The sequence below is a fragment of the Micromys minutus genome (assembly GCF_963924665.1).
Source record: "Micromys minutus genome assembly, chromosome: 6".
NCBI lineage: Eukaryota > Metazoa > Chordata > Mammalia > Rodentia > Muridae > Micromys > Micromys minutus.
Genome location: NC_137975.1, coordinates 20310256 through 20322683, shown reverse-complemented (window position 1 = coordinate 20322683; position 12428 = coordinate 20310256). Strand labels below are relative to the sequence as shown.

At 40.2% G+C, this 12428-nt stretch overlaps 1 protein-coding gene across 1 annotated transcript in view; it reads left to right on the top strand.

Moving 5' to 3' along the window:
- The window catches only part of DARS1 (aspartyl-tRNA synthetase 1), a 44755-nt gene extending 37803 nt beyond the window's left edge, over nucleotides 1–6952 (top strand). Inside the window, exons 11-16 of the mRNA XM_080917689.1 lie at nucleotides 279–425; nucleotides 2714–2756; nucleotides 3536–3616; nucleotides 4512–4623; nucleotides 4765–4836; nucleotides 6318–6952. Of these exons, the coding sequence (XP_080773815.1) occupies nucleotides 279–425; nucleotides 2714–2756; nucleotides 3536–3616; nucleotides 4512–4623; nucleotides 4765–4836; nucleotides 6318–6409 (547 nt within the window). The 3' untranslated portion in view covers nucleotides 6410–6952. The remainder of the gene's footprint in view (nucleotides 1–278; nucleotides 426–2713; nucleotides 2757–3535; nucleotides 3617–4511; nucleotides 4624–4764; nucleotides 4837–6317) is intronic.
- The last annotated feature ends 5476 nt before the right edge of the window (nucleotides 6953–12428 follow it).

The window sequence follows — 12428 nt, the reverse complement described above, 5'->3', positions numbered from 1 at the left end:
TAGGTTTTTTTAATGCTTCACAAAATGGGTATTTTGTGTTTCTAACAGTGTTAGCTGATAGTTATTGAAAATAAAAGTTTTAATCCATTAATGCCACTGTAAATTTTTTAAGCATGAAACTAAAATGTTTTAAGTACATTAATTCTGAACAGTTTAATAAAATGCTTTTCTTGGTTCAGTCAGTGGTTCAAAGACTGATATTGTATATTGCTTATAGTGACCTCTTGTGGAAGAAACATTTAACTAACATTTTATTAACTAAAGTATTGAACATTTAGTTTTCAGACTGAAATTCAAACTGTGAATAAACAATTCCCATGTGAGCCATTCAAATTTTTGGAGCCAACGTTAAGACTGGAGTATTGTGAGGCTTTGGCTATGCTTAGAGAAGCAGGAGTTGAAATGGACGATGAGGAAGATCTGAGGTTGGTCTCTGATATTTTCTCCTTTAACTTTAAGGCTTAATGCATTTCACCTAGCTGATAACTCTTGCTAACATTAGCATTTCATATAAATGTTACACTTAATACTGTTTGCATCAATAACTTTGTCTATAACTTCAGTTTTCTCCCTATTTTTTTTAAAGATTTATTTATTTTATTTATATAAGTACACTGCAGCTGTCTTCAGACACACCAGAAGAGGGCACTAGATCTCATTACAGATGGTTGTGAGCCACCATGTGGTTGCTGGGATTTGAACTCAGGACCTCAGGACCTCTGGAAGAACAGTCAGTGCTCTTAACCACTGAGCCATCTCTCCAGCCCAGTTCTTTCCCTATTTATGACCCTTTGATATAGGAAGACAAACCTGGTGGCACAGGCTAGTAACCCCATGTACTCTGGAGTCAAGAGGTTTACTAATTCAAAGCTTGCCTAGACTACAAAACAAGATCTGGGCTAGCCTAAGCAGCTTAGGTCTTGCCTCAGAATGAATGAAACGGAGATCTGGAAAGAGGATTCAGTGGATAAGAATACTTGCCCATTCTTGTAGAATACATACAGGCAAACAATTTCACACAACAGATATAGAGATAGATAATGAGGACTGGAGCTCAGCAGTTAAGAGCTCTTGCTGCTCTTTCAGAGGATCCACGTTTGGTTTCCAGTACAGATGGCTTACAATTATCTGTAGTTTCTCTTCTACAGGATCCATGACCTTACAGGATACCAGGTATTCATGTAGTGCACATAACGTTCATACAGGCAAAACAGTCACACATATAAAAGTAAATGAATGTTTAAAGAATATTTTATGGCTAGGCATGGTGGTGCATGCCTTTATCCCAGTACTCAGGGGACAGGAGCCTGGCCTATATAATGAGGTGCAGGACAGCCAAGGTTATGAAAAGAGACTGTGTCTTATATGGAGGGTGGGAGCGTGGGATGTGTGTGGGTGTAGGGCCATAGAAGGAATAGAGCCTAACTTACCTTATGAAAGACTCTAGTAATAGAGAACAAGAAAGAGAATCAGAGTTTTTCCTGGGTTTTTTTTTTGTTGTTGTTTGTTTGTTTTGTTTTGTTTTTTATTTTCAAGGTAGGATCTCTACCCTGCCTGTTTTGGAATTCACTACTAGACCAGGCTGGCCTTGAACTCAGAAATCTACTTGCCTCTGTCTCCCAAGTGCTGGGATTAAAGGTATGCACCATCATACCTGGCTTTGGCTATGATTTTTATTTATAATGTTACTTTGCTTTAAAAATTACCATGATCACAAGGATAAAGAACATTTTAAATGACCCCATACAGGACTGGGCATGAAATACTAATGTCTGTATGTTATCAGTATTCCATACTTTGTTACCTAAACATAATGCATATTGCTTATTATTTAGGAATAAATTGCATAGTAAAAATAGAAAGAAAATTGCTGTCAATATATATTTTATTCAGAGGTTCCTGATCAAAATAGTTATCATGATAGTACATAGGAAATACATGGAAGCAGAAGGTGGTTGCTTTTATTTATTTATTTATTTTTACCCAAAAAAATATACTTGACTCTAAGCCCATTGTTTATTTAGAGATGTGGGTATACTGGTTGTCATATTACAAACCTTTGTGGAGTAATGGGAAAGGAGACTATTTAATGGCAAGACCTTCTAATGCTAGCCCTTTAAAGATTTATTTATTTATTATATATAAGTACACATGGCTGTCTTCAGACACGTCAGAAGAGGACATCAGATCCTATTACAGATAGTTGTGAGCTACCATGTGGTTGCTGGGATTCAAACTCAGGACCTCTGGAAGAGGAGTCAGTGCTCCTAACCACTGAACCATCTCTCCAGCCTGCCCTCTAGATTTTATTTTACATAATTAGTAAAGAGTTTGCCTCCTGTTTCTGGATCAATGGAATCCTAAACTCTGCCTGGATTTCAGTGTTGGGGCAGTGTGTATGTATGTGCTCCAAGTAGCTGGGGGAGGTGCACTTAAGGTGGCTTCCTGAAATGCTTGTCTTAAGCAGGATGCACAGCTGACAGTGTGTCCATTATCCTTTGAGAACCTCAAATACAAAGGTGCTTCTGTAATTTAAAACATATTTTAAGTTGTGACTTGGTGGGGACTAGAGACGTAGCTCAGTGCTCACGAGCTCCTACTGCCTGTCCAGAATGGCTCAGTTCTCTGCACTCATGTCGTGCTGCTTCGAGAGGATTCAACACAGACAGTTTCTCTTTCACCCTCAAATACTACTTTCCTGTTTCTTTTTCAGTACACCAAATGAGAAACTGTTGGGTCGTTTGGTGAAGGAAAAGGTAGGGTTCATACATGGTGTTGGATTTTTATTTTAATCTGACCTGTTCCTTAGGAAAAGAAATAACAAAATATTTTACCATCTCCTACAGTGGTATGTCTCTATAAAGAGAACTATACTTTTGTTCTTGGAAAAGGGAAAAAAATGTTTAGGCAGATTCTGACCAGCCATTTGAATTTAGTGTGTGACATTTGTACAGCCACACTGAAGTGTCTCTAAAGGATACCAGATTATCAGATTAGTGGTGATGGGTCTCTAAGCTTTAAAGGTCTAACCTGTGCGCTCTTGTTCTTATTTTCTAAATCTAAAACCAAAGGAGAGAAAAGTTTGATCTTCCTTGTGTTTTTAAAGGACAGTAGTTTAATGAAGTGTAGAAAGTCCTTGAGCTCCCCCTGCTGGTGTCACTTGGAATACTTAAGCTTCCTGGGAATGGCTCTAGGGGAAGCCCCTTCTCCTTGAGCAGGCCCTGAATGCAGTCTGCACTTCAGCACTGTTGCTCGCTCCCGTCTGCAGTGCTAACAAAGGGACAGTCAGGGAAGAGCGGGTGCAATTGCTCTCTAACTAAGCCTCTGAGGGAGTAAACAATGTCAAACACTTTAACAATACTTACTTCAATTGCTTATATTTGAAGAACATTACCCAATTTTCTTTACATATTTAAACAGAAAACTAAATTATTAGGAAAATAATTTGGGGGGGGGTTATTTAATATAATGATTAATATTATAACATTTCCACAAAATATTGTATAGATCTAACACAGTTTCTTTCTTTTAATAGTATGATACAGACTTTTATGTTCTTGATAAATATCCGTTGGCTGTAAGACCTTTCTATACCATGCCTGACCCAAGGAATCCTGTAAGTAATTTGTTCTTAAATCGTTTATTTTTTGAAAGAAAGAGAACTTTCTAGTAACCAAATTTGAATGATGTAACAAATTCTGATAACCTAGGTTAATATCCTAGGTCATTTTTTTCTAAGGATTTATTGGGATGGGGCTATAAATGCTAAATAGTACTAGATATTCAGAGTTTGTGAGAGCCTCATTCTTAACTTATTTAATTTTATATGCATTCGTGTGAGGGAGTCAGATCCCCTTACAGACTTACAGTTTTCTGAGCTGCCATGTGGTTGCTAGGAATTGAACCCAGGTCCTCTGGAAGAACATCTAATGCTCTTAACCACTGAGCCATTTCTCTAGTCTGTAAGTTGTTTCATTTGATAGATTTGAAGAAAATCAAAGCTTACGTTATATTTCTAACCATTGGTCTGGGGCAGCGATGAGAGGTTAGCATTTATAACAAGTTCCAGGTACTATTGAAGTGATCTGGGAGTCGGCCATTGTTTATTGGAAAGTTAAAACTGATAGTATCAAATGCCTGATAGGCAACAAGTTAAGCATAGATTAATTCACTTTCAATTTAACTTTCCTTAAATGAGTTTTATTAAATAGACTAAATATCTATTGGCAATTTGCAGTCAAAACAGACCAAAATTTGTATCTTTTTAAAAATTTTTTCAGGCAATACAGTGAAATAAAACCACCACCACTGCTTTAGATGAGGTGTTGTGATTATTGAGAGCTAAGGTAGAGAAAGAACAGAAATCTGGACAGAGAACACAACCTATTCTGCCCTTGGCAGTTGTGCCATCCAGAGGAGCTTATGTAGAAGGGTCATTTGTCCACACGCTGACCCTGGGAAACGTGCGGTGACAGTAGAGTGGTGGTGGCTCATTCATTTTCCTTCTGCAGAAACAGTCCAACTCTTATGACATGTTCATGAGAGGAGAAGAAATACTGTCTGGCGCACAGAGGATACATGATCCTCAGTTGCTTACAGAGAGAGCTTTACACCACGGTATTGGTAAGTAATTAAAATGTTAAACAGTGTGTAGTATAAAAATAGCACATTGGGAACATTTTAACGATGTCTCACAATAAGTCTCCCCCATATTCATTTATTCACTGTTTTTTATTCTAACATAAGTTATGTTTTCTTTTTTAGATTTGGAGAAAATAAAAGCTTACATTGATTCCTTCCGCTTTGGAGCCCCTCCTCATGCTGGTGGTGGTATTGGTAATACTGCTGTTGCTTATAAATAATTATGTAAACTCAAGTGAAAAACAAAATTAAAGACTATAAAACAAACTTGGAAAGATGGCTCAATGGTTAAGAGCACTTGCCACTCTTTCAGAGGACCTGAGTTCAGTTCAATATAACAACCATTTATAATTCCCATTTTAGGGGACTTAATGCCTTCTGCTTGCCTCAGCAGGCAGGCTTCTTCCATACATAGCAGTGTGCATAAACTCACATATATGTAAATAAAAATAAATAATTTTTAAAGGCCATAGAACAATCTCCCCCTCCAGCATTTGGCCATAGTTTCTTGATCTAGTACTTATGGCACACACAGCAACGTAATTAATTTAAACTTTGTGTATTAAAAAGTTATCTGCCTAGCATTTACAGGCTAGGTTTGACTCCAGTACTTGAAATTCAGAGAAAGGCAATTAGGAATATATTGCTTGTTCCTAGCATCCACATCAGGGGGCTCATAGCCACCTAAAAGCTCAGATTCAAGAGATCTGATGCCTCCTGAACACATCTGCACACACACAGACATGCAATTATATAAATAAGTCATTTCCTCAAGTTAAAATACGAGTATAAGGTTGCCTAATGGGAACAAATATTTATAGTTCATATTTTAATAAGATGTGAATATCCAGAATAAATAAGTTCAAAATGGGCAAAGAAATTCCTCCAAGAGGACTCAGCAGCACCAGTCCTGGTGAGGTAACCTGCACATGGCTAGGATGGCTGCTTACGCTATGATCATAGTCACCAGAAACAACGTGGAGGATCAACATGCCAGTGTAGAAAGCAGCAGTGTAGTTCCTCAACAAGATAAAGATTCACCATAGCATCCAACAGTCTGTCTGTGTGTGTGCCCTAAAGACAGAAATGCCATATGACCTAGCAGTCTAAATCTGAGTGTGTGTCCAGAAGAATTAGAAATGGCACATCAGAGAAATGCTTATGTGTACATCTTCATAGTGGTAATTTGACAGTGACTGAGTCATGGATAAGCCAAGTGTCTGTCGTGAGTAGATGGGCCACACAGTATGGCACTGGTTAAGGATCCCCTGTCTGACATGTTCAGGAGCAGTATTTCAAATTTTGCATTTTCTTGGTGTTTAGAATAAATTCATAGACTTTGCCATTGAGAATCCTTGAGTGTTTTATGATGCTCCCAAAATTGCAGATTTTAGAGCATTCTGAGTTTCTGGAATAAGATGTTCAACTATTATATATATATATATATAATATTATTCAGCACAAATGAACTGTGCAGACAATATATGAATAAGTAAGCCAGTTGCAAAGGGCGAGTTCTGTATGACAGAGGTGTTGGGTTCAGAACCTGAGAATAGACTGGTGACTGTCTGTGTCTGAGGGAGGAGGAAAAAATATTTAATAGGTATAGTTTCAGCATTGGACTGATAAATGGGAGGTTTTCAAAAGGAGATTAACTGTTATTTTCTTTTCCACAGGGTTGGAAAGGGTGACGATGCTGTTTTTAGGATTGCATAATGTACGTCAGACCTCAATGTTCCCTCGTGACCCTAAACGACTCACGCCTTAAAGCCACACTTTTTATTCTCTTCAGTAACCTGCTATTGATTAGGTTATACCTGAGGTACTTAAGATAGGCAGTAGAATTAATGTCTTACTTAAGTGCCACAATTATTTTTAAGTAGCTCGGTACAAATTAATTTCAGTAAAAACATTTTAGAACTTCACATATGCTTAAATAGGAAATACTTGAACATTTTAGTGAGAAATTTTTATGGGTGAAATTCATAATCTATTGATATAGGAAATGTTAAGGAAAACTTAAACAGTTTAAGATGATATAACTTTTTTTCTTTTCTATATGTGTTGGCCACCGTACTAACATCCTAAATTTTCAATATTTGAACTTTTAACTCTTGATGTTGAAAAAAGAGAATTGGAGAAATTACCAAGATTTTAACATACAAAATAAAACTGGTATGCCTTAAAAGTTACTTTCAGAAATCATGTGAAGTATCTGAAAACACTGGCTAGAAATAGTAACACTGAAACATTGTTATCAATTCTAAGGCTGGAATTCAATAAAAACTTAAAGCTAATGGTAGTTTTGTGTGACTTTATAGAAATCTGATTTTATAGCTGGTTATTGGTGTATATACATTGGGAAAATAAAAAGTACACTGACTTAATATTTGATGTGACAAGTGACACAGAACCAAGGGTGCATGACAGCACGTGCCTATGACCCCAGCACTAGGTGTGACATGATACCCTGTCTCAAAAGATTGATCTGTCATGATCACTTCACACTAGGTACAGCTGACTCAGAATAGCTAGGTGGTGGGGTGAAGGCTGTGGTTCTGTTTGGGGTGATGTGCTTCCATAGTGCAAATAAAGGCAGGACAGCCAGCAGTGGAAGAGATCTCAGGCAGCTGTGAGTTCAAGAGGACAGACTCTTGGGAGATAGCTTCTGTGAGACAGGTTGTTTAATTGAGGGGAGAAGGAGTAGGGTGTTGACATTAGGATGGCCCCTACCCCCAGTGATGGCACCACCCAGGGGTGACAGGGACCTGGCATATCCGTCGTCATGGAAACAGCCAAGCATTCCCAGGATACACCGGTTCAGAAGCACACCTCTTCCTGGAAGCAAATGACATCCATCACTACCCCCATAAAAGACAACTCCCCTCCCCCTCTCTCTCTTCTCTCAGCCCTGACCCCTGTCTCCTCGTTCTATTAAACCCCTCCACATGGAACCATGTTGGTTTGGTGTGGTTTGTCCAGGTGCAAGTTGAGAAATCTATTTTACCACAGAGGGAACAATGGCTACTTAAACTTTTGCTGGGTAGGTAGGGGCTTTCCAGATGATTGTACACCATCATTCCTCATTTCTATAAGGAATTCCAGGAGCTGCCAGAAAGTTTAGCCTGGTTACTGGGCTATATGACCACCCAGGGCGGGGAAAGTGATATTTTGGGGCTATGTGGGCAGGACACACAGTGGGGCAGATGGAAGTGATCATACTGCCAGTCTCGGGAAGATTTCCAGGGTCTGACATACCTCGATCCCACTCTTGCTCCAGGGGAGCTCCCCAGGTCCCACACTGGGTCAGCATGAGATGCACTCACCATATCTGCGCTTGTTCTCTAGCTTGAGTGACTTGTCTGCCAACAGCAGGAGCTGTGCTCTGCTGCAGCACCATCCCTAGAGACAACGTGTGCATTTCCTACAAGCTTAGTGATGCCAGGTGCTAACCAGCAGGAGAGGGTAGCAATGTACCTTAGCCTAGATACAACACAGTCCTCTACATTTTCTCCCCTGCCTGTACTACAATGTCCTATGGCTGATAAAACGTCATGTGACAACTTGGAACCCTATGCTACAATTGAAGCTGGGTGCCACCTTACCACAAAGCAAAAACAATACCTCTGAATATACAGATGAGGAGCTCACTTAGCTAAACTCCTGTATGTGCTTTCTGAAGCTTAGCCATAGGTGAATCGAAAGCTTTAGGCCTTCCTAACCAACCATACTTTTAATCCCTTCATCTCCACCTCTTCAGGGACCTCTGCTGAGAGACCTTGTTCATGTGTCTGCAGAAGTGTATATAGGTGTGTATATGCATATGTATTGTTGCTTAGAGGCTAAAGACAACTTTGGGTATTGCTTATTTTGAGACAGTCTCACTGAACCTGGAGCTTGCAAAAATGATTATTCACTGAGAACCAGAAATCTGCCTATTTTTGCTTCCCTGGTTCTGGAATTAATAGGCACACACCATAATACCCAGCTTTAAAAAAAAAAAAAAATGGGTTCTCAGGCTGGAGAGGTGGCTCGGTGGTTAACAGCATTGACTGCTCTTCCAGAGGTCCTGAGTTCAAATCCTAGCCACTACATGGTGGCTCAACCATTTGTAATGAGGTGTGATGCCCTCTTTTGGTGTATCTGAAGAAAACAGTGTTCATATACATAAAAATAGAGTTTTCTAAAAAACAAAAGATCTCAAGTTCAGAGTCAGATCTTTACACTTGACCAGCTGAGCCATGTACCCAGCTCAGAATAGAGTTGTTTAAGATTTATCTATTTTATGTACACTGTCACTGTCTTCAGACACCAGAAGAGGGCATTAGATCCCATTACAGATGGTTGTGAGCCACCATGTGGTTGCTGGGATTTGAACTCTGGACCTCTAGAAGAGCAGTCAGTGCTCTTAACCACTGCATTTCTCCAGCCTCCAGAATAGAGATTTTTGACACCTTGCCCACTGTGACTCAAGGTTTTTCATCCTTATTTCTCGTTTCCTCTACCTGTGGGGCCAAGAAACTACCAGAGCATTTTGCTCAACATCCCCCTGTCTGCTGGTCCACCTCACTCCGCAGCACTGTGCCATTTCATGGAGAAACAAAACAGCACTTCTCTGGCTTTTTTTTTTTTTTTTTTTTTTTGACTTTGACTTTGACTTTTGCTTTTAACACTGCAACAATACAACTTTTTAAATAATACAACTTTTGAAGGCTTAATGGATACCACCTTAAAGATAATTGTACATGGAGGGCCACTAAATACCTTAGCAAGCAATTTAAGATAACCACCATTAAGTAGTCTGCAGGCATCCAGGAAACAACGAACATGTAAGGAATAGCTCTGCTTACCAGTGGAGTGAGTGATTCCACTGAGGATTTTGTTCATCCTTCCTATTGCTAGAATCTGTGGGAATAGATGTCTAAATCTCCAAAGAGTTAGCTCTTCAATTAGGAGACACAAAGAGCCCCTGTGATGGTTTGTATATGCTTGGCCCAGGGAGTGGCACTGTTAAGAGGAGTGGCCTTGTTGGAGAAAGTATGTCGATGTGGGGGTGGGCAATGAGACCCTCCTCCTAACCAGATGGGCATGGGCTCACCCTAGCTGAGCCTCACCCTAGCTGCCTGTACCACAAGCAGCTTTCAGGTGAAGATGAACTCTCAGTTCCTCCTGCACCATGCCTGTCTGGATGCTTCCATGTTCCTGCCTTGATGATACTGGACTGAACCTTTGAACCTGTAAGCCAGCTCCAATTAAATGCTGTCCTTATAAGACTTGTCTGGGCCATGTGATCTGTTCACAGCAGTAAAACCCTAACTAAGACGCACCAGAAACGTGATGGTATTGTGCTCCGCCATTTTAGGCCCCTCATGCAGAAACCAGCTGTTAAAAGTTTAGAACTACAACCTAATTGGTAGAGTGCTCATCTGAAACCCTGGTTTTGATCTTCAGCACTATAGAAACCACATATGGTGGTATATTCCTGTACCCTAACATTTAGGGATAAAAGCTGGAAGATAGAAGTTCAAGACTGCCTTCAGCTACTAAAGGAGTTTCGGGTCAGCCTGAACTACAAGAGACTTTTATAGCCTTGTCTCATTGGTCATTAAAAAACATCTTAATATTTATATTAAACTTAAAAAAATACACCACCTGAATGGCCTATACAAAAATATGTGTAGCCACTTAAAATAATACAGAAAGGGGCCAAAAAGATGGCTGTACTGCTGGGGCTGGAAGGATGGGTCAGTAATTAAGAGCAGTGGCTGCTCTTCCAAAGGTCCCAAGTTCAATTCCCAGCAACCACATGGTGGCTCACAACCATCTGTAATGGGATCCAGTGCCTTCTGGTGTGTCTGAAGACAGTGACAGTGTACTTATATAAAATAAATAAATCTTAAAAAAAAAAAGTCTGCACTGCTCTTACACAGGACCAGAATCTGATTTCTGGCAGCTGAAAATTACCTATGATCCCAAGTACAGGGCATCTGAGTCCCTGGGTGCCTGCATTCAAGTATACATACCCTGACATGGCCATACATAAATACGTGTAATTAAAATTAAGCCCCTTTTTTTCTAAACACAGGAGATACCATGAAAGCCAAACACAGTGGAGCTGGTGCCTATTTAGAACTTTTACCCACACTGATTGGGAGCATTTCATGGTGCTAGAAGATACTCTGCTCACTACCAGAGGAGAAAGACAACCATCAACCACAAGCTACAAACCCCGTGATCTACAGTGGCTCTCTGCCTGCATATCATGCCCATGAAACAGTGGCACGAACATTCTGGGAAGTTACCAAACACTGCATTTAAGGCCCACTACACAAGATGGAACCTTTGCTTGCTCAGGTACCCTTTAGATAGGCCGTGGGCCTAGAGGAAACGAAATACTACTCTGTTAAAGGAACATAACAATTTAATGACTCTTAAGGACATTTGTCTATCCTCATAGATCAGTGCCTTCCTCAGCCGCCATCAGAGAAGCTTCCTCTTGCAGAGGGTGGAAACTAACACAGACCCATTACTGAACAATGTGCAGAGTGATTTGGAACATTCAGTACTTAATGGGCTGTCTTCATCAAGCCTCCCTTCAGGGTTCCGGAGGCTATGTGGAAGAAGCCAAAGGATTGTAAGAGCCAGAGGGGATGGATGACACCAAGGAAACCTCTTCCAGATACAACAGGATTGATGCCCTTGGGAATGCAGAGAGGGACAGCATGCATAGGGCCTACACAGGAGCCAACAGAGTCCCAATGCTTGCAGGGGAAACTGACAGGAGCTCTCATCCCTAACCAGGAAGCTGTCTCCAACTGACATCAACTCGCAAAGAAAAATTCGATTTTACATTTTTGGATCCTGTGAGAGGCCTCAGAACAGACTTCTAGGTCAGTTCTAAGTTGGAAGTGTGTGGTGTCTTCGGCTATAGGGTTTTACCTTCGAGGTCTGGGATGCAACGAAGGACAACTATATTTTGGGGGGAGTCATTTGACTTCCTTGGCCAGCAGCTTGAAGAGAAGATTTTCATGGCTAGAACTGGAGTTCTTATTAGTTTATATCTCTTGAAGGGATTGTTATTACTGCGACTGGAATAACTTCATAAAACTTATCTTCATATGTTTACATGCATATGTTATCATTTTTCAGTCACCTGTAATGCTTTAGTCCTTTTCCCCTCTCCCTCTGCCTTCCCTCTTTCTCCCAAAGTAAAAGCCTACTTACTCCACAGGGGCTGTCTCCAACTGTCTCCCCTTGCATAGCATTTGTGATCTGCTAGCCTCCTTTCTTGAGTGCCTTCTACAACCCCCATAGTTTTTACTTTTGTGGTTTCTGCTGTTACTTCTAACTATATACACACACATCTACACAAATGAGGCCATTCAGTTGGGTTATCTGACTCAATAAAACCTTTCTCTTTCTTTCTTCTTCTTTTTTTTTTTTTTTTTTTTTTTTTTTTGGTCAGGGTCTCACTTTGTAGCATTAGCTGGCCTGGAACTTTATCAAAAGGACACACACACTGATGGCTCATTACTTGACTACTTCAAGTAGTGGTACATGCCTTTGATCCCAGTACTTGGGAGACAGTAGCAGGTAGATCTCTTGAGTTCAAGACCAGCCTGGTCTACAACTCAGGTTCCAGGACAGCCAGGGTTACTACACATAGAAACACTATCTCAAAAAAATAAAATAAATAAAAAGGTCCACCCTAAATCTGGGCCATACCTTCTGGCAACAGTGTACCTAAAATGACACAGAAGGAAGCCTTTTGTGGTTTTGCCTGCTTG